The 27,091-nt window shown below is 40.9% G+C and overlaps 1 protein-coding gene across 3 annotated transcripts in view; it reads right to left on the bottom strand.

Moving 5' to 3' along the window:
* PANK1 (pantothenate kinase 1) overlaps positions 1–27,091 on the bottom strand; it is a 41,822-nt gene that overhangs the window by 7,503 nt on the left and 7,228 nt on the right. Inside the window, exons 4-8 of one of the 3 annotated variants that reach the window (XM_063405663.1) lie at positions 27,015–27,085; positions 23,395–23,507; positions 10,692–11,044; positions 1,895–2,148; positions 280–456 (exon numbers count right to left, since the gene is read on the bottom strand). In XM_063405663.1, the coding sequence (XP_063261733.1) occupies positions 280–456; positions 1,895–2,148; positions 10,692–11,044; positions 23,395–23,507; positions 27,015–27,085 (968 nt within the window). Of the gene's footprint in view, positions 1–279; positions 457–1,894; positions 2,149–10,691; positions 11,045–18,102; positions 18,273–18,537; positions 19,396–23,394; positions 23,508–27,014; positions 27,086–27,091 lie in introns of those variants that run through there. The other 2 variants (XM_063405661.1, XM_063405662.1) reach the window with 2 other exon arrangements.

Raw genomic sequence — 27,091 nt, 5'->3', positions numbered from 1 at the left:
ATTTGACATGTGAAAAGGAATCTCATTAGAAACTCAGAACAATGAGCAAGGACACTTCCAAAATAACTGCAATTTAAATGTAAGCAAACTGCATCAGGCGTTTACTTACACCTGTTTATAAAACGAGCAAGAAGTAGGTGAGAGATCGAAGGACAAACCCCATGGTACACTGAGTGCCATTTCCACAGGGACACAGTGCATAGTCCAGGGATTATGCACTCAGGTTAGCAGGCACAGGAAGTCTCCCAAGGGAAAACAAGCAGCTCAGTGAACACATACCTTGACGCTACAGCAGATCCTTGAAGGCCAAACCGCTCGTAGTCTCCTCCATAAATATCTTTCACCAGCTTATCCACATTGGTGCTGTCTCCCTTCGCGGCCATTTCCAGCGCTTCTTCAAACGTCTCGCAGCCAGTGAGCAAACAGCACAGGCCCAGGAACGTTCCTCCTCCAAGGCTACAAAAGCACAGTCCCTTCAGACCAGCAGCTTGAGCCAGCTTTTAGCACAACCCTTCACACTGCCACTCACAGCATGCTGTACACAGTGCCACATACTCCCACAACTCCTCCCTCAGAGCAGTGGACACAGACACTCTGCACTGAGCTCCTATTTAACACAAGAAGCATCCAGGGTTGTTTTAACTGAACTAGACTTGAGTCTTCAACCCTTAAATAGGAGATATTATACTAAAGGGTTAGCTAAGAATAAGGTCCAGTCCAACACCACAGATACCACTTTGTTATTTGTAGCACTCTAACAAAGCTTCCTGCACAAGAATAATTAGCCAGCAGAGCACTCAAATGAGTGAGGCAAGAATGAGCAGTGAACAAAGGTAAATCTGTAAGGGCTGGCAGCCAGGACAGATCTTGTCCCACCCTAGCCAGTGGCAGAAAGCAGCCTGGCTGGCTCATTTTCAAAGCATGCCTAGCATCAGCCCTGAATGTTCTTTCCCTGCAAGAACTGAGCAAGGAACACTCACTTGAGTATTTTGTAAAGGCTGAAGTACAATACTCACTGACTACATAAATTTAGCAGGGAGTATTTAATTGTGCATAACATGTAGCTAACTCATCAAGTTCTACTTTGGACTTTTCAGTTTTACAGACACGAACTTCAGCTTACTTATCTCTCCATCCTTCCTCGTCCTTTCTTGGCCACTGACAAAGTTAGCTTATTTGCAGTGACTGCAATCACAGCAACTGGAGCCACTGAAAGCAAGGTGATCAGTGAGACACCACACTTGCACTTCTTGAAAAAGCACAGGAGGTCAGACAGGAACACATTTTAGTCTGTGCTCTTGGATTATTGGGTCTTTCGGAACACATCTCATAGCAGTGTAACATACTCAGTATCTGAACAGCAGAAAGCTCTGCATACCAGCCACAAGTCACTACTGATTTCATCATCTGTAACAGTCAACAACACACTGCAGTCATGTTTTTCCTTCCATAGTGAAAAGGATTAGAAGCATGTCTGCCAAAGATGCCAAAATCTCTGTGTTTGAAAAAGACCCAGAACTGCAAGAAATCCAATACCTCCCAGGGAACTTGTGTCCATCTGTACTGCATATTGAGAAACAGAGTGCAGGGGAGAAAAGATTCAATTGCTGGAACAGTTCTATTTTGGTAATTCACAGCAAGAGAAGGGAAATAGGTAAGAACACCAAAAAGAGACTAAGGCAGGTCTGAAGTTGAACAGTTCAATGATTTCCCTTTCATAGATCCCCTTTCTGAAGGTATCCTAGGTTATTTTCAGCCTTGCAACTGGTAGGCTTTTAAAAGAAATGGGAATACATGCACAATTTGGAGGAGCTGTAGCTACTGATCACACTCCCAATTCTACCTGTTCAGTTGTGAAGGAGGAAACAATTAAAAGAAACAAAAGTAAATTTACCTGGATCCTGTAACTCTTTTATAATTGTCCTTAGAATATACAGCTAGGATGCTGACCCCTGAGCCTATGTTAACCAGCAGCATAGGATATGGATTATCAAGGCAGTAAGGCTTTTTCTGGCACTGTTCAGGATCTGTAGGATTTTCAAAATAGTAACACTCTGGTTGGCCATTGAAACCAACAGAATCAACATAAAGGAGGCCCTGGATCAAACAGTCCAATTCATCCAGTTTATAGAGCTGTAGATCAGCCATCTGTAAAAGAATAACAAGAAATTAAGGAACACATATTTCCTAGTATAACACAATACCGAGAAGGATAAAAGGCTCCACTGAAGTACTCTGATCACTTTAATAGTAACACTTTATGCTGTTTAAGCAGTACAAAGATCTAAGCATGAAGTCAGAAATAAAAATTCACTATCTGCCTGACAACAGGTACCTCCCAGAATAATGATGTGCTATGCAGTAATGCCATCGAGTTCCTTTGCCTTTTGAGACATTCTGGGCTGTGCAAGCAGGAAGCTTTTCTGCTCCTTAGTATTCTGACACAGTAAATGTCCTTCCCCTCATTCCCAGCCCAAGAGGAGCTGTGTTCTGCAGCTTTTGGGCAGTATCAGACACATGCCTACAGAGCAGCATTCCTCAGGGTGCAAAGTACTTCAGCTCATAATCCAACTACATTTCCCAACAATGTAATGAATTTTTCAATAGAAGCATTAAGATGAGCATGTTATGTTAATATGCATTAAATATACAGTGGATTTTTTTTTTTAGTACATGTCACTAGTTATTGTTTTTTTAAATTATCATGAGCACTTTAAAATGCCTCAAGAAAAGCAGAAGCATATTCCCTACGTTTGGTGAAAAACCATATAAAAAAATCAAAAAAAAACATTGTCAGGCCCATACCCCCGGGAGAATATAACTTAAAGAGAAGGCAGACGACCAGTAATAAAAGCTGACAAAAGACCTTCTCTCTGAGATCTCGCAGGTCACCATAACTGTACTTCAACAGACATGTCTACATGCCAGAGGATTCTATTCACTAGAATTAACATCCCTTTCTCAAAATAGGATACACTGACCAACTGTAGAAAGACTCCTTTCCATTTTTAGGTAGAGGAGAGGGCAAAAAACCCTGTAAAGTTGCCCATCCAAATCCTGAGGTCACTTCACCTTCACGCATGCAAAGCAGGTCATGCCTAACTCTACTTTTTAGCAAAAAAAAAAAAGCAACAGAGTATAATGGAGTTATACAGTACACAGCTGGTTCTCCAGCATTTGCAAACTGCAGGATGTTTTCATAACGGCTGATGGAGAAGATTTACATGGGTAACCATGTCCTATTTTTAATTCTGGAAGCTATATTAAGCCACTATAAAGAGGGAAGATATTTCTGTGGAACAGGCATGGTCAATAGGTTACATTCTTTTAAGCTATTTAAATCTCCCCTGTTAAGTATTTGCTCTACTTGTACACAGCTCTAACTTGCTGTAAGTGAAAGCCATCCCACTCTTTGTGTCTGTCCTTTTGTTTTACTTGCCACTCCTCAAATCCTGTAACCAGGGAAAAGAAATAGGACCAAAAAGACCCCAAACAAGCAGTCTCAAAGATCTCAATATAGATCCAGTTATTCATAGGACAAGTGAGAGAGGTGGGAAACATTTCCTCTTGCTTCTGTATTTCTTCCTGCAGCTTCTGCAATCCCCTCATTTTTTTATTACCACATTGCTACATAAATTAAAATTAGAGAAATGCAGCATAAAAGACTTGAACCATTTAGCTAGCAAATACAAAGAATAAGCATAATTCATGAGAAAAAATTTTTCAAGAAATGCTACAAAATTCTTAAGGCTACTTTGCAAATCTCTTGGATTTAATGATTTCTAACTATTAGACTAAGAAGAAAGGCTCCAAGATATGATGCAAGATATCAACATAATAAACCCTTTATGCACTCTTTATCACAACGAACATTGCATGGAGTCCACTAAGACATCACTCCTTACAGGATTTATTTAGTTCAACCAACATTCACACACCTGGATGACAGAAGGAAATATTCTGTACTACCCACGATCTTTCCCTAGGTTATGCTGTACAGTGTCTGTGTCCTCACCTCGGTGTGTGAGCTAGATGCAGCATGACCTAACACAATCTAACACAGATGCACAAATGTGCTGTGAACCAGGAGCTGCTGTACAAAGACAAGTCATTAGCAGGTTTATGGCCCCTCCTGTCCAAACCTCTGTCCTAATGTAAGCCAAATACCCAGCCACAAGCTGCTCTTGTCTGATCCATATGACACTTTACAGAGACCTTTCAAGACACAAACAAATAATACAAATCAGAGTAGAATACTTCTGACATCAGTACAAAATCACAGATAAACCCCTTGATTCTACAAAGTGTTCAGTCACCTCACCAATTCTGTAAGAACAGAATAAGAGAAACTCATCAGGTTCTTTCCCAAGCACTACACATAGAAGTTTCATTAGGTCCAGCCCTCCATGTATAAAAGACACACTAAAATTAGTTCTACTTTTTATAGCTCTGGGCTATACTTAACAGTTGATATACTGTAAGCAGAAAGTCCTATTACTGCTTTCTTTCATGTATGATCTTCATAGCAAACTAAAAAACTATTTTCCTGTGTTGTTGCAGCAGTCTGGTTTTGATTTTTGGAATAATCAAGACAGGCATCAGTATTCTATGTCAATCCACCTTCCTTCAGAGAACCAATAGCTCTGCAGCCACCAGACACCCAAGGCTCCAAATAGCTTACTGAGCCACCACTGTTCTTATTTCTAAACAAATTAGGGCAAAGTTTCAAGAAATGCAGTAACCCAACCTTGTTCAAGAAGCCACGATAGAGCCACTGTCACAATTCATATACAACTGTGGTTTTGCTCACAATGTCTCAAAGCAGCAAAACTGCATGGCAGAATAGATGTACCAATAACCATTTAACTAATTTACAAGCAGGCAATCATTTCTTCTGCTGCCATCACCTGACCTACCACACTCTACTCAACTTTCAGCTGCTCAAACCGCTTCTCCTTAGAGGAACCAAAGTTTATGTGCAAATATGCAAAAATATGGAAGCTGTGCCTAGAAGCACATTTTAATTGGATGTTTTTCCTACATCTACAAAATGGATTTGAAGGTATTTTCCAGCTCTTTACAACTGCTAATGTGAAGGCAGACAGCAAAATGGTCAACTTGCCCTACTCTGAATATATAAGTATATTCAGCACAGTGCCTCTAGAGGTTATGTCAGAAAGTTGTGCTATGAGATGAACAACTGCAGAACAAATTACTATACAGGACCCTGGAGGGAAAATTTATGGTGATTACAGGGAAAAGACACGTACTATTTTTTAAAGAATAATTTTTCTGCATTGTAGCCAGACTGTAGCCATTCCACTTTTTCTAAGACTGCTTTTTAAATACTGGGGAAGGAAACAAAACACTTTAGACCTCAAGGAACTCTCCAGTATTATCAAAAGGAGTGACTTAGGACTTCAACCATGCTTGCAAGCAGGTGCAACACACCACAAGAAAGTAGCCAACATTTCCCCCAATAACCCTAGCAACAAACTCCTGAAACACAGCTGGTTTCAAGGATACAAAAGGTCTGTTGTTACTGTGTACAGATGCTATTCCAAGAAGAATGAAAGACCATCTCTTGCACTCTTGCAAGAAGTCCTGGAAAATTGTGTTATTTGTTGAAATTAAATTTTGGTTTTCTTTGTTGTTTGGCTTGTTTGTTTTTTAAATAGTATGCATAACATTTAAAAAAATTACCTGTATTCAAGTACCAAGCAGTATAAAAAGAAAAAACGTGGTACCAGCTTGTTTCTGCTTTCAAGTATGGAAGCACATAAGTCAAAGGCTTGGGTCCCATTTGTTTTTTATTATGGGTGAGCAAATACATCCACTTCAGCAAGGTAAATATGAAACAGCCCAGTCCTCTGGAAGTGAGCTGAGGGCAGCCATGACATACATGCACTGAGGTTGAAGTCTAATGCATCACCATTGGTGTTCAGACATATTTTCAATGAACCTCCAGCTCATGAAACATTTCACCCACTTTTACTGTATTCTGGTGAACACAGGAAAGTCTGAACCTAGATACAGTTGAGAGTTCATTTTTCGCTTGGACTTGCAATGAGAAATAGGATTTTTTTTTCTGTAAAAAACTGTTACAAACATAACATCTTGCAAGTTTTTAATTATCAATTACAACAGCCTCATTTACTGTATCACTCTGGCTTTTATGACTGCTGAGCATTGCTCCAGTTTTTATTTCTTAGAATAGCTTATAATCTAGCTTTTCCTTCCATCTCTCTCCCATTACCTCTCCTCCACTTTCATAAAGACTTTGCTTTCTTTATATTTTGATTATTTTCACTTCAACCCCCAACCCTGCTTCTTTATGGAGCTGAAAATAACCACTTGCATTTGAACAAGACAAGGTCTAATGCAAATAAACTGCAAACCCAGCATTCACTGAGGCAGAAGATTTGCTCTGTATTAGCTTTGGGCAAAAAAAGCACTCCTCAGGAGCCCTGTGCAGAGCTCTGCCCTCCTGCACTATGAGCTGTAAGGATCTCTCCTCTCTTGGCAGGGAAGAGATGCACACTGTTTCTGCCCAGTCCCTCTGGAGAGTTTACTTCACCCATTCTCTGGATATCACTTTCAACTCCAGCCCAGCTCAGACCTGCAGCCTCCTCATCAGGAAGATTTTTGAGTGTCTCACACTAACTGTGAAAGAGTTACACAGCTTACTCATCCTACAACACAGGACAGTGAGTTTATTTGTTTTAAGATGAACACAGTCTGTAAGTCATCCTCAGCCATTCAGCTCATATCACAAAGTCAAGCCTTAGAATTAGCTAATAACTGGCATAAGAAAATCACTATCCAACAGCCAAGCTCACTTTTAAAGAATTTTCCTTTATGGGAAGGTCAAGGCCTGAGTTTGAGCCTGTGTTGGTAAGAGATTTCCTTCTCCCCCTGTCTCAAATGTTTTTGATTAACTGATTCGGGGTTTTTGGCACAGATGCTGCTCCCACTGCAGACAGCAGTAAAATTCCTATTAAGACAAGTCAGGTTCTGCAGGTGTCTGTTCAGGAATACAGAGATCCCACCTTTGAGCCACTGCAATCACCAGAAATTTTATAATAGACTAGGTTTTAATCAAAAGTCTGAATAGTCCTTCCTCCCCTCATCCTGCCCATCCTTCACTATGAGCTGCTTTACAAAACTGAGTGGCAGTTTTGTAAAACTAAAAAATTATTATTTATATTATTTATTACATTAAGAGCAAACGTCTGCGCAAGTAATGTGCCTGTGCTGTCCTGGAGGAGTCACAGAACACAGACAGATCCATCTCACAAGTCTAAGTACTCCTTATTTTTACAGAAGTGCTTACTTGAGCATTTACAGCATAAAATGTGAAGTGACAGTACATGGTTGGGGAAAGGAGGAAGGATTATCAGAATTAGGTTGCAGATTCATCCATGCCTTAACACCACTGTTACCTGAAAATAAAGACAGCCAGCCATAAAGACCATTTAGAGTCATTCAGAGAGGAGGTAAGAAAAGAACAAAGACACAAGAAAAAAACCCCTAGGCTGGAAACAGTCCTTCTGGTGAATTACTTACTGATGCTTTCTTCAATGAACATTAAGTATAACCATATGGTTGGTAAAATTATTTCTGTGGTCTAGTTTAATGAATAGAGTCAATTTTCCTACTTCTAGGGGAAGCACTCAGATCTTCAGAGTCAGATGATCTGCCAAGCTACCGACTGACAAAAGATCCAATGTAGTGCCAGCAATCAGCAAGCAGACCAAGGAGACTGCTTCAGGGAGCCATCTCTCCAACACTGCAGATCATATGAGGGAGGTGAAATAGCTAAACCTAGGTAGCTTTGTAGATTTAGTTGGTTTTTTATAGGGAAAAAAAATCTTAAGGTAAACAGACTATGTCTCACCATTTTATGTTATTTTTTAATATACAAAAGCAACAGAGATGTCTAGATCAAACCTATTTAACTCATTTAGGGATTCAGAACCAGACAAAGGAACAGAGGCAAGTAACAACAGGGTATTTGTCTATCTATTATAAGGAGAAAAAGCTTCTATTATCCTAGAAGGCTTCCTTCCTTGGGATTTGAATGTTGTTTTGCTATATATTGGATCTTTTGTCCTAAATCTATGCAATCATACAGTCACATTGAGAAATCTATGAAATACAAGCAACTTAAAAGCATATACACAGAAAAATAAAGGGCCAGAACAAAAGCATGTTAGCTAAGTCAAATGAGTTTACTAGCATTTAGCCAGATTTTTTAATGAAAATAACAACATTCACAACCATACCTCAGTTTTTCCACACTGCTTCTAAGTAACAAACAGGAAGGTTTAAAGTCTCCTCCACATAACGCATTTTACAATACTGAATCCTGCAATAGCAAGATTTAGACTTGGCACATATTCTCTACTTCTAGAGGTGAACTAGTGGTCAAATACTTGAAACAGGTATTTCAGAGCTTTGACAGAGCAGTCCTGAAGCTGTTGTCCAGTGTCAATTTATGCACAGCAGAACACACTGATAGCCAGCTGCTGTTACCATGGCTAATGAAGTGTGACAATTAAAGTGCCAGTACCCAGAACACTCTGCCCTTTGAGAGAGATTAAGCAAGCAAACTTCCATGTAATAGATAATATTCTGCTTCTTTAATTCTCTATGGATATTACAGTTTAAGCCAAGAAACAATTGCTATAAAGGAAGGTATGGAACTGGATAGCTGTAAGAGGTATCCAAAGCACTCCTTTTAGTGAGAGTGCACTTTACTGATTGCTTTATGCCAGAAAACTTCCCAGTAGCCTTTATAGGGTTTGTCTTAAACTACCTACAAGTGTTATAGCACACAGGATGTTAACAACACTGCAGAGATGTGGAATTTCATGCCTAAGTCCACCAGTCATTTGCTATGTGACCTCATATATGTGTTCAACAGCTGGCAAAACTCCTTCCCCTGCTATACTGACTATACTACAGCTGAGACAAGACTGATCCCTCGCCATAGAATGCATATTTACAGCCTGGAAGGCCAAAGCTACAGAGAGAAATGCTCAGCTGTGAGAGCCACCAGGTACCTTCCAGTTCAGTTCTACAGCTGTGGGAGCAAGGGACACGAACTTCCTTACTAATCACCTGTAGCTATCATTAATAAATTTGGAGAGACTGACCACCCCAAGGGGATGGTCAGCCTCTTCAGAAAGTCCTGAAGTGACCTCCCATTGCCACTAAAGAATGTGGCCTGAATCCCAAGACACATGAAAAAATACCCAAAAACACCTACACTGAGGCCACATTCACTAGAACTAAAACTCACCTCCTGCTGTTGTGCCAACATCCTTACACAACGTGAGGCAATCAAGTTTCTGAGGACTTAATCATCAGTGGACTCTAACTTGTAAGGGACTTGCAATCAACCATAATGACAAGAAATCTAGCACCGGTGGTGGACTACTACACCAGCTGAGAAACTTGATAGTCCTTCCTTGGACATGGAAACAGTCTAATATTCACTGAAAGTGACGGCACAACAGCCTAACAGTTGGAATTCATGTTAAGCTCTCACAGCATTCCTTTTTCCCCTTAGAATCCTGGTCATCTGGTATGTGAGGATATTGATGACAGAAAGGTATTGACAAAAAAAAGCAACCTTGTAGAGCAGGAATGGATGCTTGGGAGTTAAAAATGAAGCACACAGAGCCAAGGACTGCAGTTAACCAGTTGGTGATTCAGTATGAGAGCTCCCTGGACTGAAGCAGAGACAGAAAAGCAGCTGTAACCTGTCATACCCAGCAGCCATCCCTCAGCCCCAAGATCAGGTCAAAAGTTAGGACAGAAGAGCCAGACCCACCAGTCAAGTAAATCATTCACATTAGTCTTAGTGACACTGTCCTGGGACAATCAGACTGGTCTCTTTTTTGAAGAAAACAAATGAAGATATGTCTCAATACAAATGGATACACAACAGACAACTGTCTCCTGGATGCTTTTTCTCTTCAATACAGTTTGTACAACAGCTCTTCCACACTTCCTCACCACAACCAATTTTTGAAGAGTACTCTAGTGCAAAACTTCACATTGACATCAGCTTCTGGAGTTCTCTGCAAAAGCTGTTTTTAAATCCTTGGGGATCTGAGACCTACTCATCTCATGAACTGCCTTTCTTTAAACAGCACACTCACAGGACTGAAATCAAAAGCTATCTGGTGTTATGCTCCCACACACTGTTTCTCCCCCATACTCCATGATGGGTCTTCCATACTCTTAACTTCAGTCTGTTTTAAGGTTAATACAAAGGGAAGGGAACCTGAATCAAATCTCCAGCTTGTATAGTTTCATATCTAGTTTCCAATAGATAACCAATTTGTGAGTACCTATAGTGCCAGGCTTCTAGGTTATTACAACATACCCTCAGTTGATTATGAAGCATCTGATCATCACAGCTGTACTCGAAAAAAACTCCAAATTTACTAAAAAATCCTGCACAGCAATACTTCAGAATACCCAGCAAATAGAATATTCTTCCCTCTCCCCTTCCTTGTTCTCAGCAATGTCACCAATTAAATATGAATGGACTCTGTTGCTCCTAATCAGTTAGGATGGACTAAAACAAAGTTAATTTTCCCAGCAAGTTTTAAGAGGTGGGCTCTCATGATGTTTCCCCAAAGCACTTCCCACTGAACCCGTGTGAACTGTTCACGTACCGTTCTAAAGTCCTCCTCAAACTTGTACGCTCCGCCTCCCGTGGCACAGAGCGTAGTGTGCAAACTGGAGAAGTTCTTCTCACTCCCCATCTGTATGAAGCGGTGCATGGCACAGCTGGGAAAGCGGATGAAGTGCAGGTTCCCTTTGCGTCCACACAGAGTCAAATTTTTCAGTTCCAGGTGGACATCACGGATGCCAGTTTTACCATAGGCTGTATTGGAGGTCAAGTATTTCCTGATGCTTTTCAGGTTTTCCACCTCCTCCTGTTCCTCCTCTGCAGTAATGTCCTTGGGTTCAAAGTAGACCAGTTTAACCAACGTTCCACCGATATCCATTCCAAACCATGGGAATGCTGAGAACAAGGAGTTTCGGGAGGAAAAAAGAGAAAGTCACTATAAACATACAGGCTAGACAAATCACTTAAATCATTTGCTGAATGACAATTCAGTGCAGTCACAGTAGCAGTATCTACTCCTGAGAACTGGGGGGGGGGGGTCATATCTCATTTATATGCTTCAAACACACCTCTAGGTTAAGCCTTGATAAAGGCTCAGTTAAGAAAATGAATAAAGAAAACCTCAAAATATTCTTGTCTGAAGAAGCAGGTTTTAATAAAATAAACATTTATTTCCCAGGAAATCATTTTACTCTTCAGTCACCACCACTTGACAGAGCATATTTACTGCATTTCACCCAATCAGCACCAATGGGTGAGAAATGAAACTGTGTTTCACACAATTGGCACCAATTCTGCTAAGAATTAAGGGGATGAGGAGGTGGAAGAAACAACCAACCAAACAGGAGAACAAGATTTCTCAAGTCATATTCCCACTGCGTAACATCTACAATTGCCTTTCCAAGCTCAGTCAGAATTTCCACGGTCACAAGGCTGTGTCTGAAGAGCAGCAATACAGAGCTCCCATTATGCAGGAGGCCTCCAGACTCCAAGCCACCACAACCAGCAGCTCTGTTGGACTGCAACACTTGTACAGAGTAGCCAAAAGTGAGCTGGCTTATGTTCAGTATTTACCACTGACAGACCCATCCTTTGAGCATAGACTCCCTTTGCTGGTACATGTGTTAGTCTATCACATAATGATGTAAGAAATGCCACTGTTTGCTTCTCAGCTTGCCACAGCTGGCCTAGGTCCTCCAAAATCTTTGTTTTGTTAATAGCAGGAGAAAATGACTATGGAGAACACCCAGCAGAAGACAGTAAGTGAATCAAGCTGGTCTACCTGCTCCATTTATATATATGCATACATCTTAAATAGTAAGCCAGGTAACTTTATGAAGCAATAAGAATTGAGAATATAAAATCCAAACACAGGCACTGCAGATGGAGGGACCTAGCAATGTTTCTTAGAAAACTTAAATTAAAATTCTGAGTATATGATTAACATATACGACACACTTTAAAATAGCAGTCACACAGTCACCTTCCTGCTTTTTAGGGAGAATCAGGCGGACTTGCTAGAAAAATGATTCTACCAACTAGGGCATCTCAACTTAGTGTTGATACAAACTTGAAACCATAAATACCATATGCATAGCTGATTTTTCTGCCAGTGAACCTAAAAATAAACAACTTGGGGCAAACACTTTAATAAGCATAGGAGGTACGTATCACACTGTCCTTCCTCATGTGATCACAGATCACTGTTAAGTTACTCAGCTTCAGGCTGAAAGAGTCTTAGTCTTTTTTTCTTACCACAAGTGTCTCAGCATCATCTGGCTGAATAATTTGAAAGTCTAAATTTCCCAGTTCTTAATATGCTCTCCCTGCCCAAACCAACCCTTAAATGTCATACATTTAAAACAGTTCTATCACTCCATTGCTGTATGCCAAGTGATTGAATCATTGCTGTCTCCTCCCAGTTCCCCATGGACAAGGCAGGCATAACGCATAAACTCAAATGAAATAGCTGATATCTGTTGTAAGGTCTAATATTTTTTTCCATGCTGTACAAGCTGCATAAAGACAGTGAAATTTAAGTCTAATCTGAGGTTTGGGAAGAAACATCATCCTATGCAGATACATGAGAGTACCCTGAAATAGGAAGTATTCAAAACAAGTGTTTTTAAAAGAGGCTTTATGTTAAATAAGAAAAATATGTAATAGACTAACCTGCAACTCAAACACTTGTGAAAGTGCAAGGTAAATATTTATGTGAAAGCTTTCTGGTCCACACTGCACAACATTTCAATGCAGTGGAGCTCAGGATGCCAATCCCATTAGTGATTTACACAAATCTTTATTAAAGCTACTGAGAACTTTAATTACCTGACCCATTGGAACAGTAAGTCTTGTCCTCAGATGTATCTTAACTATGCAAGCAGGAAGTTCAATTTTAAAAGCAGCATGGTTGGCCAATGCAATACAGAATGCGCCTGTAGCTAAGTACCACTGGTTTTCATTAAGGGCATAAAACCTCCTACACTCTACCTGCACTAACATTTGTTTTAAAGCCATAGTGTAAACTTCATCTTTAAGAGAAGCAATAAGTGTTCCATCCTCCTATCAAATACAAGCCCAGCAATAAAAGTGTTAAAGTAACCACTAACAGCTGAGAGTTATTCATAAATGACTGCCAAGACGTTTCATTTTATATCTTAACAGTCTGAGGAGTTATAACCAAATAATTCACAAAGAATAAGTACTGTAGAAAACAACTATAAAGTTTCTTCAAGTCTGCATAGTTCTTGAGATAGCCATACATAATGCTTGCATTTATAAAGTGAGCAGAAATACCAGGACACTTTTTTTTAGCTGATTCTCTCTGTGAATCTAAGTTCCGTTCATTTTGTTGTGAGCCAAATGGACTCCTGCAGAAAGAAAGGAACTTTGCTTTTAGAACACCAGCAGTTTTCTTCAGTACAAATAAAGAGCCCAAGAGCAGACAACAAAACTAGATATTTCAGTTATGCAGAAAAACAGCTTAGTTTTCTTCTCAGCTTTTAACACCAGCTCACTGTTGGGATTACTTGCAATAATTCAGCAACCATCTTGACTGGTTGATCAATTAGGAAAATAAAACAATTTTCAAGGTTTCTAACAAGTCGCAATGAAATTCATATAATTTCTGCACAACTGGAGTGAGAGTAGGAAGACTTTTATATTCCAGTGATTATTTTAAAATGCATTCATTGTATCTTTTGTTACTATCAGTGTGTTCCAAATCAAAATGCACCTTGGACCCATCACCAGTTTTTTCCATATCTATATATAATTCATCTCAGCTGGTCCTATACACTTCAGCTTTCCTGGTGCCACTGAATGTGGTGCTAATGGAAGTGCGCACACAGACTGAAGGTGCTCCTGGGGTTTGCTGCCTCTGAATACAGAGAGTAAGATGATTCAGAGGCCATCAAAATTAACTGAGCCTGCCCAGTACTACAACCAGGGGATATGAAAGAAAGGTGTTTGTGTAGATAAGTTTTCCACAGACTTTAGGGAAAATGGGGAGAAAATAGTGCAAGTTGTTTGTGGGTTTTTGGGGGGGGGGGGGGGGGGGAGAGTTGTGGTTTTTGTTTGGGTGGGGTTTTTTTGTTTTGTTCTGTTTCTGGTTTTTTGTAGGGTTTTTTTTTTGGCTTGTGGTCTTTTATTTGGTCTTTTGGGAGAGGGGAAGGGGGGAAGCAGTGTTTGAGATTTTCTGTTGGTTTGTTTTAAACTGGAAGTCCAGCATTTCATTGATAACCTGAATAAGTGTCCCTGAATTATGAAAAGTCAGGAAAGCAACAAGGGGAAAGTAAATTCCATCCCACCCCCAACTCAAGCTGATCTCAGCTAGTCAAAACTGTGTAATTTACTATGAGCAGTAAAGACATCAGATATGTTACAGAAATGTTCTCACAACATAAAAAAATGCACATCTTCATTAAAATTGTCTGATAAGGCTTATGAGATGAGTTCTTTCTTTTCAGTAGCTATGCAACATACCTATTGGATCAGTTAAATCTATAACTGTGGCAAAACCATACCTATTCTACTGCATTGCTACACAGCCATAAGTCAAAAAATAACACTGTAAAATCTAGTTTAAGGTGCCACAGAACTGATACAGAAAGCACCAAAATGCATCATGTGTTCTCAAAAGCCTAGCATAAATCAAAGACTCTATCTTCTTAAAAAAATTAATTCTCTTTATGCTAATGAACTGTCCCAACTACTTAATGGTTTGTTACTGTGAGATAAAAATCTGTACTAGTGCAGAAGCATGTGACAATGCAAACAGAAGGTATCTACAGCATTGCATAAGTGGGTAATCTGATGCACACCGACAGCTGTGTATCTGGGGCAAAGGTTCACTCACCAGAAATTCCACGATACATTTTACCTACTTTCTACATTAACTCTGGGGTGTCAGGCTATTTCTGCAAGGCATTATTATATTCAGATTTCAATACTTTGGATTTTTAAAAATCTTATGCTTAACATACAATATGATGAGGGCATGTGGAAAGTAAATATCAAATCACAACATTCTCCTCACAGACAAGAGCTCAGAAGAGAGAATGAGTGGAAACTCCTGGGTCACCAAGTAACATTTACCACCATTAAAGAAGATAACCAAGAGTAATCCTTTTCATACATTTAAACAACCACCACAAAAGGTTAGCTGAATCTTTTTACTCCTCAACATTCAGAAAGATACTGTACTTGAATCCTGATGTTTAGAACATTCTTCTCTCTACCTGAGCCCTGGATTTATTCCCAACCTGTTTGCAGTAGCTTCTTCTTTTGCCACAACTGTTTCAGCTTGTACATCTCTCTTACAAAACCTGTATTTTCTCAAAGACAGGCATGGTATTTCAATTTTTTTTTTAATAATTTGATTGGTGGTATCAATACTCTGATATCTTAGTCATAAGTATCTCTGATGAAATAGCTTCGTTTCAGTTGCTTTTCTTTCTGAACACACATATGTTGAAATTGTATTACTTCATGTACATTTCAGTTGCATTGCTTGACACTTTGATGACTTAGGAACTTCCTGGGTTAACTGGGTCCAGAAGAGATGAGAGAGCAAAAAACAGTAACAGAGGAAAAAAATCAAAATAATACACACATAACATGGCATAGTATTCTTACAGCTTCTGAAAGCTGATTTTTATTTAAAAAATAAAGGGATAATAGCTTACACATATTTTTCAATTACTTCTTACTGTTTTACACAGTTACAAAAAGAAATAAAATGGAAGCATTTTTTTCTTTGAATGAAACTAGAATACGTAGCTAAAAATTAATTATATCTCAATTAAAGTTTCCTCAAACCTTAAAATGCTAGAGCTAAATTATGTACACACATCAGGTGAAGCCTTCCAGTTCATCTTCAGTAGCAAGGGCTTATTGAATGCCTTCCTCCTCACCAGAAAAACAGACAAAACCCAAGAGTTACAACCAACCCCATAAAAAGTTCAAACCCAAAAGTGGAGAGCTTTTTGTTAAACAGGTGTGACCATCCACACCAATGTAGTTATATTACCACAAACTGATTTCTAAAAAGAAAGAAAACAATGCAAGCCTAATATCCCTGACAACTCATCTAGTTAAAGTAAGGAAAAAAACAAAGACAGGATTTCCAGCAGAGGCTGTACAAGGCAAGCCCTCTCTCTCTGCAGGCTTGTCAGCAAAGTACTCTGATTTTATGGGGAATATTCCCTTCTGAGAGAGGAAAAAGACTTGTAAACATAGAATTCTACCTCACTTTGTCAGAAAGTAAAAACAATCAAGGAAATAAGGGTTTAAAGGAATAATTGCTGCAGAAAGATAGGCTTCATTTGTTGAAATATTGGGAAATGCCAATTATCTCATTATCTTCTGCACTACACAAAGCAAACCCTGCAATCAATACTGGTCTCACATGCCATGTGGCAACTGCACTTCATTTTGCAATCTGTCCTTAAGAAAAGAACAAACATCTGCAGGATTAAAAGCACCAAACAAGCCAGTAAAAATGGTACTGTGTAGTATTCACTAGAGGAGGATGCAGTGGAAAGGTATGCAGTACCAGGACAATTTGAGTGATAATATAATGAATTTTTTAAGATAGTGACAATGGGCTATCATTATTTCCTGTATGACTAATATTAAATTTCAAACTTTTTCTTGGACAAAGTAAACCATGTATTAAAAAGCATATCAGCAAGCATTCATGTATTTTAATCAGCAGATACATTGCCCACAAAATAGTTCTACAAAGACTTCCCTCAGCTGCTGTTTTCATTAAAGCCTCGTTTCACTAAAACTCCACGCCTGAAGATTCAGCTGTCACACATCTTGGGCAATGTACTCATTTTTACTATGCTTTTTGCTCTGATGAGCTTTTTTTTCCCTCAAGATGGGCTGGAAATTCCAAAGCCCTTATTCTTTCTTAATCAAGTGATTATATGAATCCCTAAAAGGCTTATTCTTTGCTTCAAAATTTTCACTATTATGGACAGTTTGATATGCGAGTGCTGACTCTTCTTAGTTACACCAAATAAAAATGTAAACTAGTCCAAGTTCTGCAGGTTTTGTTCATGAAGAAAATGTGAAGCAGTACAAAGATTATAAAAACAGTTTGTGACAGAGAGCAACTAGGTCACTGATAGGTTAAACTTGATACAGGGCTAAATTAACTATCAGGTACTGTAAGCACTACATGATTAATCAATCAGAAAACATTCTAAGGGAAAGTGACAATATAGCTCACCAAAAGCATTGAAAAGGCCAGAAAAGGCACTGGCTAATACACAGTCCTGTGAAAGGTGCAGCTCTTCAAGGCTGTTTCTGAATATTTTGTTCTGTTTAACCAACAAAGTTTTTCAAATAATCACTTCAAGACAAAGAAAAGAAAAGAAAAAAAACAACCCAAAACGCAGAGTAGCTGAATGCACACTACTTCCTACTGAGTAGAAACATCTTTAAGTTTTGGCAACAGGCAGCTGTGATTCTGGCCATCCCTATTAACCTTCTGGAACATGCTGAACTTGTAACAAAGAAGCAAACATTTGTGGGTTTATGTGAAAGACTAGCAAAGTGAGAGTGAAAAGAAACTGAGAACTTTTACCCCTAGATTGTTTTACTTGCAGAGTTTACCATGGAATTATTCAATACCTCCACACCTACTAGTAAGCCAGACTACAATTCAATAAACCCTAGAGAAGGAAACACAGAATTAACAAGTAGGACGTTTGAGCCTCAGCCTTAAAACCAAACCTGAAATAGACAGCCAGTTAACGAGCGCTTCCTAAATGAGAAGTACATTACAAATTCAAGCTGTTTACAAATATCTTTCCCCTCCAGTCAGAATAACTTGCTCCGTGTTCCCAGGTTCACTTTTCCTTCATTCTAACAGCGTTTGGGAAGGAGCACGCACTAAGCCCGCGGAGCCTTCCCACGCTCCAGGGCGCCCCGGCGTTACTCACAGTGTTGCTTGGGCACTCTGAGCTTCATGCGTGCGGCGGGGAGGCGGCGAGGCGGGCAGGACCCTGGGCACCGCCCGACGCGCTGCTGGCCGAGGAGCGGCCGCCGCCGCCGCCCGCGTTTGTGCCGGGCCGCCGCTCCCCGCCCGCCGCCGCCCCATTGGCGCAGGGCGGGCCCGGCCCACGCGGGAGCGGGGCCGTGCCCGGGCGGCGCCGCCGCATTGGCCGGCACGGGGCCCTCGCTCCGCCCGCCCGGCAGCGGCTCGGGGGGCGGGACGCCCGCGGCGCGGAGCCGGGCGGCCGCCAGCCCCGGCCGGGCGGCGCTCCGCAGGGAGGGAGGCGGCTCGGGCGGCACCGGGCCGGGCTGCGGCAGCGCCGCGCTGCGCGGAGGGGGCCGGGCCCGCGCCGCTCCCCGCAGCCGCCGCGCTCATCACTTACGTGGCCTGTGCCGCCGGCCCGAGTCCAGCCTCCGGCGCAGCCTGCATTTCTTGGCCGGGGAGCCGTGGCTGAGCGGCGGCAGCTCCGGGCGTAGCAGCAGCGGGTGCGGCGGCTCCCCGCAGCCGCCGTTGCTGAGCGGCGGGCCCGAGGGGTGGAAGCCGTTCTGCAGCAGCCCGCCGAGCAGCGAGCAGGAGGCGGCGGCGGGCGGCGGCCCCGCCGGGGCGGCGGGCTGGGCGCGGAGCTGCTCGCCCATGGCGGCAGCTTCTCCCCTTTGTCTCCCGGCTCAGGTCCGGCGGGGCGCGGCGAAGGCTCCGCTCATGCCTGCGCCCGTGCCCGCCGCTCCGAGCGCTGGGATGCGGCGCCCGCCCCCCCGCACGGCGCAGGCGTCCTGCCCGCAGCGCGCTGCAGAGGGGCGGCCGCCGCCCTCGCCGGGGACGCGGCGACCCCCCCGCCCGGCAGCGTGCGCGCTCCCGGGCCGCGCCCGCACCTGCGGCCGCCGCCAGCGGGGCCGCGCCGGGCCGGGCCGGCGGGGCACGGCCACCCGCACACCGCCACGGCCGGACCCTGCGCGCTGAGCGGGCTCCCCGGCACCGGCCGCGGTGTCGCTTTCGCTTCGGCGTACCCGGGCGCACACCCCTGTGACCCAGGTAGCTGTGTCTCGGAGGCCTCGGTGCCTCGGGTACACCTTGTACCTGACTCAAAGTTACTTATGCATCGGCAGGAACGTTCAAGTTTTTGTCTACGTTGTCACGTGTCACTCAACAGCTTAGAGGCACTACTGTGACCTTGAATGTGTTTGACCTCATGCTTTTTTAGGATCTTGGCTTTCCCTGCACAGCACTGATAATCTTGTGACTGTGATTTATTCTCTGACCGCTGAGATATCCAAGTGTAAAAATGCATTTTCTGAATGGAATATATCAAATATCAAGTGAAGATAAAACTCGGTGATCTGTGCTGTGGTGTCATGTATACTTGAAAAGAAACACTAATTGAATTTTGCTCTGCACATGAAGGTCATTTCTTTATACAAACTGCCAGTCACTCTACACATGGTTGTCCTTTAAGTAAAAACAGGTCTCATAATGACTCCTCCTTACACCTAGAATTAGTACAGGACATGGGACCTCCACAGTAGAACACATACAAAAAATGAAGAGCTACTATAACTGCCTCCAGAAAGGGATACTGCATTATGAAATGGCTTCTTGAGAGGTAATGTGGCATTCTCTCCACTTCTTGGCTGGCACCAGTACATTATGTTTAGGTAACTGGGAGCAAGCAACAGAAAAACAGGCACACCAAGTTGGGAAAATGAAGAAGGAGTGTTTAAGAGCAAAATAAAATTTTCTTCCTAAAAGCCTGCAAATAATACTCTGAAGATAATTTAAGTACTTTGAGTTTTCTTAATATTCTTATGCATAAGCCCTTGTAATTTCCAGCCCAAAAGCAGTTGCTCTGAAGAGGGTAAGAAGGAGGACAGGCTATAAACACTTACTGCTACATGGTGGCTTAGTGCTTCCAAAACCGTGAGATTCCTTGTGAAGTCCCTAACTTACCTGATCATGTTTGAACTACAAAGCAGAAGGCTGCTTCCTGGACTGGCACAGACCCTCATGTCATCTGATGGCAGCTGGCTGGGTACACTTTAGGAAATTGTCAAGCCCAACCTCTTAGGGCATGAGGAATCCTGCTACTGTCCCCAGCTGGTAACAGTTGTCCCTTCTCGTCCCTGTCGCAGAAACTGACTGCACATACAGCCAGCCCAATACGGAACAGGAGATCAAACCTGGTTTTCTCTGCACTTGCTGGGAGCAGGCACACAAGCAGTTACTGTGTCACAGCTGAAAGGTGGTAACTTTTTACCTTACTCCAACAAAAGCAAGAGCACCTTTAATTGCACACTTAAATTTCCTTGTGCTAGCAGAACAGTTCTTCCACTGACTCACTGGAATACTGGTCTCAAGTACTGTGTCCAATTTTAGGCTTCTAAAAATTTTTGGAACAACTAACATAATGAAATGAAAACATCAAGTTTTAGTCTATGAAATGAAAGAGTTCAAGGGGTACACATTCTGGAACAGGTAGCAGCAAAGGAAATCATCACAATTGTTGAGAAATAAAATTCCTAAGTGGCAACTGCAGGAAGGGAAATTTACACTGGAGACAGACATTTCCTAGCATGAAGTTACATAAGGTTTAGAGTGAACTAAGACGACTTAGCTGTTCACTGCTGGCAAGATTTTAGGAGAAGCTAAGTATCTGTGGATGAAGGGTTTAAGTAGAACCAATCCAGACTTGAAGCAAGGAGAAGGCACCTTTCTGAAGTTCCTTCCAATCCTTTATTGCTAATTAAGTATTTCCCTAACATTTTGCACAATTATGCCACAGATAGAAGTGGACTGGAACATAAAATCTGTAAATGAAGTCACAGCATGTATTACAAGTGAAGCTTCCAACACCGTGGTGCAACTAAAGTAAATTTTTCTCCTTCCTTTTACCATGGTTTTCTAAACAAACCCTGTTTGCCTGTTCAGTTTCCAGTTAAACTTGTAAGACAATCTAAATAGAATCTAGGTGCAATATTGACAAACGAAGTCAAGGATGATTTCAGTTCTTTCAAAATTAACATTTACTAAGTATTTCTGTCTTTCCTCTTCAACTGGAGCACATGGAAGCTCCTAGTTTATATCTTAAAATATTTTTGATATATTTTACTGTAAACCAGCAATCATCTGGTGGGAAAAGGACTACAAACACATTTTATGCTGAACAACCCAGGACACAAATGACCTTACATCACCGAAGAAGTCTGCTATACTGACTGCATATTACACATTCCCACAGCAAACACTTCATGGATTATTCCATATCTGCCTGTGCTTCAGACACTCATCTTTCTCCCACCTCTTTTTATTTGTTTATAAACACAGAGGGCAGCTCTGTAATTCTCTATAATGCTGTCAGCTTCAGCAAACTAATGACTGTTGCAGTTAAGATAATTTGCCATGGATCAGAAGCGCTGTGCTCCAAGTGTTACAGTTTCAAAACCAATGGAACTGGGAAAACAAACAAAACACAAACAAACTACACCACCCTTTCAGGAATATTATCATCAGGCAACCTGGCTTGAAATTTTTTAGGAACATCTGAGAGTTATATCTCGCTCCTTCATTCCATGAAGGATCTATATCCATGGTCTAAGGATAAGCTAAAATAAGTACCAAACATGTGCAGTCCACATGTAAATCTGTTATCCAAAAACAACAAAAAATCTTACAGAGCAGCAGTGGTGTTATTCTAACTCAAAGCCAACCAGCTATAAAGGTTTGGCCATATTTTGGAGAGAAGTGGTAATGAGACACATGTACAATCTTCTCAAACTATACAGACTGTTTTACACAATGCAAAGAATGTAAGGCAAGAGACTTCTTCTACAGCTGCCTGAGGATTTTTATCCATGCTGTTGCTGGCACTCTGCCATTCCTGTTTATATTTCTATTCAAATTATTTCCGTGTTTATCCTGTTTCTATAGTGCAGGCCAGTTATACTATTTCTTACTCAATTTTTTCTCTTTGAAATAAAGCAAATGCAGTAAAGCAGAATAAATTAACTGTTTACAACATTCCTCACAAAAAAAGGTTCTGTTGATTTGTTTTAGGTATATCCACATATTGCACATATCAAATAGAGAGTGCCAAGTCTAAGAGTCTGGTTATTTCTTCTCAATTTCTCTTCAGAACTGTAAAAAACTCCATACTGTTTTGGTGTATGCAGGACCTTTGGCAGACACATGTTTTTTTCAAGTTCTTTTTCTCAAAAATTGCAGGGCTAGAAGACCAACAGTCAAACATAACTATATAATGACAAGTGATAAATGTGTAATCAAATGCAACAAAACAACTCTAAATCTGAGTAAAATTCTTATCTGGAAAGTGCAGTGTCAGAGTATTTAAAAACGGACGTAAAGACTTCTGGAATTATTGGTGTGACTCAGGAAAGCTAAGGAAGTTTTACTATCAGCTAGCTCAAACGAGAATTCTGCTCCCCCCAAACACTAATGCATCCAAGAGGGGAAACTGATTGCAGATGACAGAGGAAATGAATGGCATAAATTTAGTCATATGCCTAGATCTTTGTCAGATTGAGGCCAAGAAAGATGACATTGAGAGCATCAGTTCCTTCCCTTTTCACCCACCTATTAGTCCAGGCTTCTTTCAATTATGCCTTCTGTAGCACTTAAAGAAAACCTGTTGATATTATGAAGAAAAGCCCTGCACAGAGGGGAAGCTCATCTCCCCTCACTTTGCAAGTGAGAGAAACACGGAAAAAGGCACTCTGCCTAAGCAGGAATGCTGCTTTGGCAGTCTGAACAGCCCTGAGGAGGAATGTTCTTTCTCTTTGTTGATGACAAATAGGGCATAGATAGATCTCCTGGCCCAAGTGCCAAGCTCAGTAGCCAGGCAAGGCAGCATGAATGCTACCTGCAATGCTGTCTGGACTAGGACACAGAATTGTCTGGGGTGGAAGGAACCTTAAATACCATTTAGTTCCAACTCCCCTGCCACATAGGGGAATGCCACCCACCAGGTCAGGTTGATCAGGACACCATCCAATGTGGTCTTGAACCCTCCCAGGAATGGGGCACCCACAACTTGTCTGGACAGCCTTTTCCAGTGCCCCACTATCCTCTGAGTAGAGAATTTCTACCTAACAACATTTAATGTAAATCTCTGCTCTGTTTCCCTTGTCCAATCACTATCTGTCTGTGTAACAGACTTGACTTACACATCTAATAACAACAGCCAAGACTGGGGAAGGAGTCAGAAGGGTACAGAGGTGTAGGCTGGTCTTACCATCTTGCCCATTCCTGTGGCCAGACTTTGCAGTGGTCCAAGTGGTTTCTACACTTCTCCTCTGGCAGTTCTGAGGTGAGATATGGGATTGTGGTTGCTGCCTTTCATCCCAGCTGAAAAAAAAGCATGCAGCAGTCACAAAGCAGTGATAACCTCTTCTCTCTAAAGCCTTCCCTGCCAATAGCTCTGTTGCTATGTCCAACTAGACAATTATAACTTAGTTTACACTTAACTCTCTCCAAGTTTAACTAATCCCTGGCAGTTAAAGAGCTGTTGGTGCTCTTCTTTTACAGGAAACAAAAAATTTAAGTGCCTTAGTTCAGACAGTTCAAAAAAAACCTCCTCATATTATAGCATTTAGGGTCCTTGATTATTTCTTATGAGTACCAGACAGTGAAGATAAAATAGCGATTGGAAGAGAATAACATAATTTTTTCCATGCCATAGTTTCTATTCTGCAGAGAACTTTTTTAAAAAGAAAACAAACAGCTAATGGATTCAAACTCTTAGGCATGTAAAAAAGCTAAAAAACTCATTTCCAATGCACTCTCCTTTGCCCCATAAAGTCTACCTTGTAACCAAGTGTTTGGCTCAGTGTATCACTGCTTATCTTTAACTATCAAACTTAAATATACAAAATGTGATTGGAAAACATGCAAGTTCACAACCCACTGATTGAGAAATAATGTTCATCATAATAAAAAAAAATGTAACAAGTGGCAGAGCACTTAGTAGAAAAAACAATGGCCTTTGCTCCTGACTGCTCCCCCAGAAAATTATCCTCATGTATAGGATAAAACATACGGGTTTTGCTCAGCTGAATGTCTTCATTTTCTTTTCAACTCAGCATTTTCATATGGTCCTTCACAATGCAATCAGGAGGTTAGTGACAGTTTCAAAAAAAGCACTTTGAAAGAAGTGCCAAGTACAAGAGACAACCTCTTCCTTATTCAGCACTGCCATATCTAAAGAGGAGGAGAAACTGGTTCTCTTATCAATAGCTGCACAAGAGACTTTTTACTTGCATTGGTCTGGTATTCCCAGAGCTTAAACGCTGACATGAAATTTCCATGGATATTAATAATAATGAATCAGGCAAAAACAGGGAACCTGACTTCCTATGCCTGTGTTTGGAAGAGATAAAAAAGCTATTTCTTTAAACTACTCTAGCTGCACACACATACCTCCAATGCAGACTGAACTGGCTTACTCCTCTATCTCAGGAGGGAACAGTGTCCATCTGTGCTTAGAAAGGACACAGAGCTTTGATTTTCCTTCTTTTAAACTAGCCAAGAGATGGGAATTAGTGTAACATGGAAACACACCACACCATTAGTATTTCTGCAGTAGCAAGGAAGTGTATGTCTTCAAGGAAGCGTAGCAAGGAATGAACATTTAAGCACAAGGTTTAAGTCCAAACACCACAACTCACCTGGAGCTAAAAATTTAGTAGAATATGTGCTTCCAGGCAGATAAACCAAAGATCTGTTTAGGCTAAAAAATTATTTAGTATGTCCTTGTGAGTTTAAGTTGAAACCACAGACAATAATATACAAATGCTAACATTTTTAAAAATACCTTTTTAATCCATGTTTGCAAAGAATGAGAGTCTTGTGTAGGAAGGAGCTATGCTACAAATGACAAATTTGTCTTTAAATGCTCCATCTATTGTTAACAAAGAAGGGAAACAACCTTATGCTAGCATTGGGTGGGTTTGCCATAGTATTATCTTCTGAATATTTCTGGAGCTAGTGACTTTACCTTAAAGTAAATATGTTCTGTGCTGTGCACTTTATTATGTTCAAGAGGCAAATTTAGAGCTTTCATGTTTTCACAAGGTCAGTATAAACTATGTATACACTGAAAAAGAATACCAGAACTGTAATTATAGACTTGTGTTTCTTTATAAGATACATTGTGAAAAAAAACCCCTACCACTGAAAGCAACTTTCAGGGTCTCTCCTGCACAGGAGGCCATTTGTATTTCACTGCAGGGATCTTAGTGTCACCAAAATATTTGCTTTATTTTAATAAAGCATATCTAATACAAACACACGCTTGGTCTAATGGGAATTTAAGACTTAAAGATACCATATGTGTGATCAAAACAAGTTCTTTGGATCAATTATTAACATGGAAGTGTCTAAGAAACATATGCCAAGTACCATGGAGCACAAAAGATTTTGTATCTTGTAACATAGAGTGTAACACCCTGGGACGTTACTTTAACACTCACATATAAAGCTCTGATTATACACATTTATTGTTCTTTTCAATCCAAAATGGTAAATCAGACTCCTTGATCTCGTAAACACTACTAACCAAACATACTGTGTTTATCCTTAATTTTGACATGGATGTCAGGTAAAGAAGCTACCATTTCTCCTGGTGCCAGTGACCTCACACATGGAATGAGAAAACAAGGGGGAACCAAACCAAAAACCAAAACCAACCAAACAAAAAACCAAAACACACACACGCACAAAAAGGAAAATAAAAAGACTGAGAACAAGCAGAACAAGCAGAACAAGCACACAGATCAGAAAGGAAGGTACACATACCACATCAGATAAAGGTATAAGAAAAACACTGATGCAGTGGTTATGAGGCATCAGTGGTCACATTATGTTATGTGCATAACGTAATGCCCACAAATATGACATTAGTCTTCATCCACAGGCACAACTGCAATCTGATACAAGCTGAAATCGATGCATGTAACCTAAAATTCTAAACAAAAAAAGAGTTGTCTGATTTATGACCTCCTTATCATCGACAGTTTTCAGAGCTTAGATCCACCCAGAACATCTATAGACATACACAGACAAAGTCATTTTTAGAGAGGATTCATTCCCATATTTTGAAGCAAATGCAAAGAGCACCAGCGAAGAACTCATCATGACTATTTTCTTAGGAATGGCAACGACAAACAAATAATGAAAACATTAAAGAAAAAAGCTTTCCTGCAGAGAGAAATCAGGTTGGAACCCTAATTTCAGTGAACTAGAAAGTCTGTAATTAAAACAAAAATCCCAGAAGTCAACACCCCTAATCACCAACCAAGTTTAGATTTGATTATAAGCAGATTGACTTCAGTCACAGCATAGACTGACATAGGGAAAAAAGGAAGAAAACAAAACACAGTTCTGGATTTAAATAATTTTCACCTACATAGTGGTCTGTGCACACAGATCTTCTAACCCTTTACAAACTCTGAATAACTGCTCTTCTCACCTTCCATTTAAAAAAAAGCAACAATGCTAAAATAAAAAGTAGCAAGAGAGCTGAGAAAGGACCTGCAGACAGGTCTCACTTCTAAAATGAAAGCTATATTTGGATCAGTTTGACCCAAACCAGAAATTTAAACATCCATACCCCTCAACTGAAAAATTTAGTAGCAGAATTCCATAGTTATTCTCAGATTTTTAACTTATTTGCCTAGGCAGGGTCAGTGCCGAAACGGAAATCTGAAAGGCTTCTATTTGAAAAACATTGGAATATCTTAATTTTCTTTTAAAAAAAATTGGAAACAGCTTCAGTTCCCCAGGAGCTGTATTCCCAGGAAAACTGGCTATTAGTCTAGCAGTGCATTAGGCAGGCTGATTAGCAGTTGAACTTACATTTCATCAGGTAGAGAACACGCTGTCTTCCACGCGGTATGGCAGTGCCCTGGAAATACTCCTCCTTCATGCTGCTT

Source organism: Prinia subflava, chromosome 9 (genome assembly GCF_021018805.1).
Source record: "Prinia subflava isolate CZ2003 ecotype Zambia chromosome 9, Cam_Psub_1.2, whole genome shotgun sequence".
In the NCBI taxonomy this organism is placed as follows: domain Eukaryota; kingdom Metazoa; phylum Chordata; class Aves; order Passeriformes; family Cisticolidae; genus Prinia; species Prinia subflava.
The sequence above is the reverse complement of the archived record's forward strand: the minus strand, read 5'-3'. Positions and strand labels throughout refer to the sequence as shown.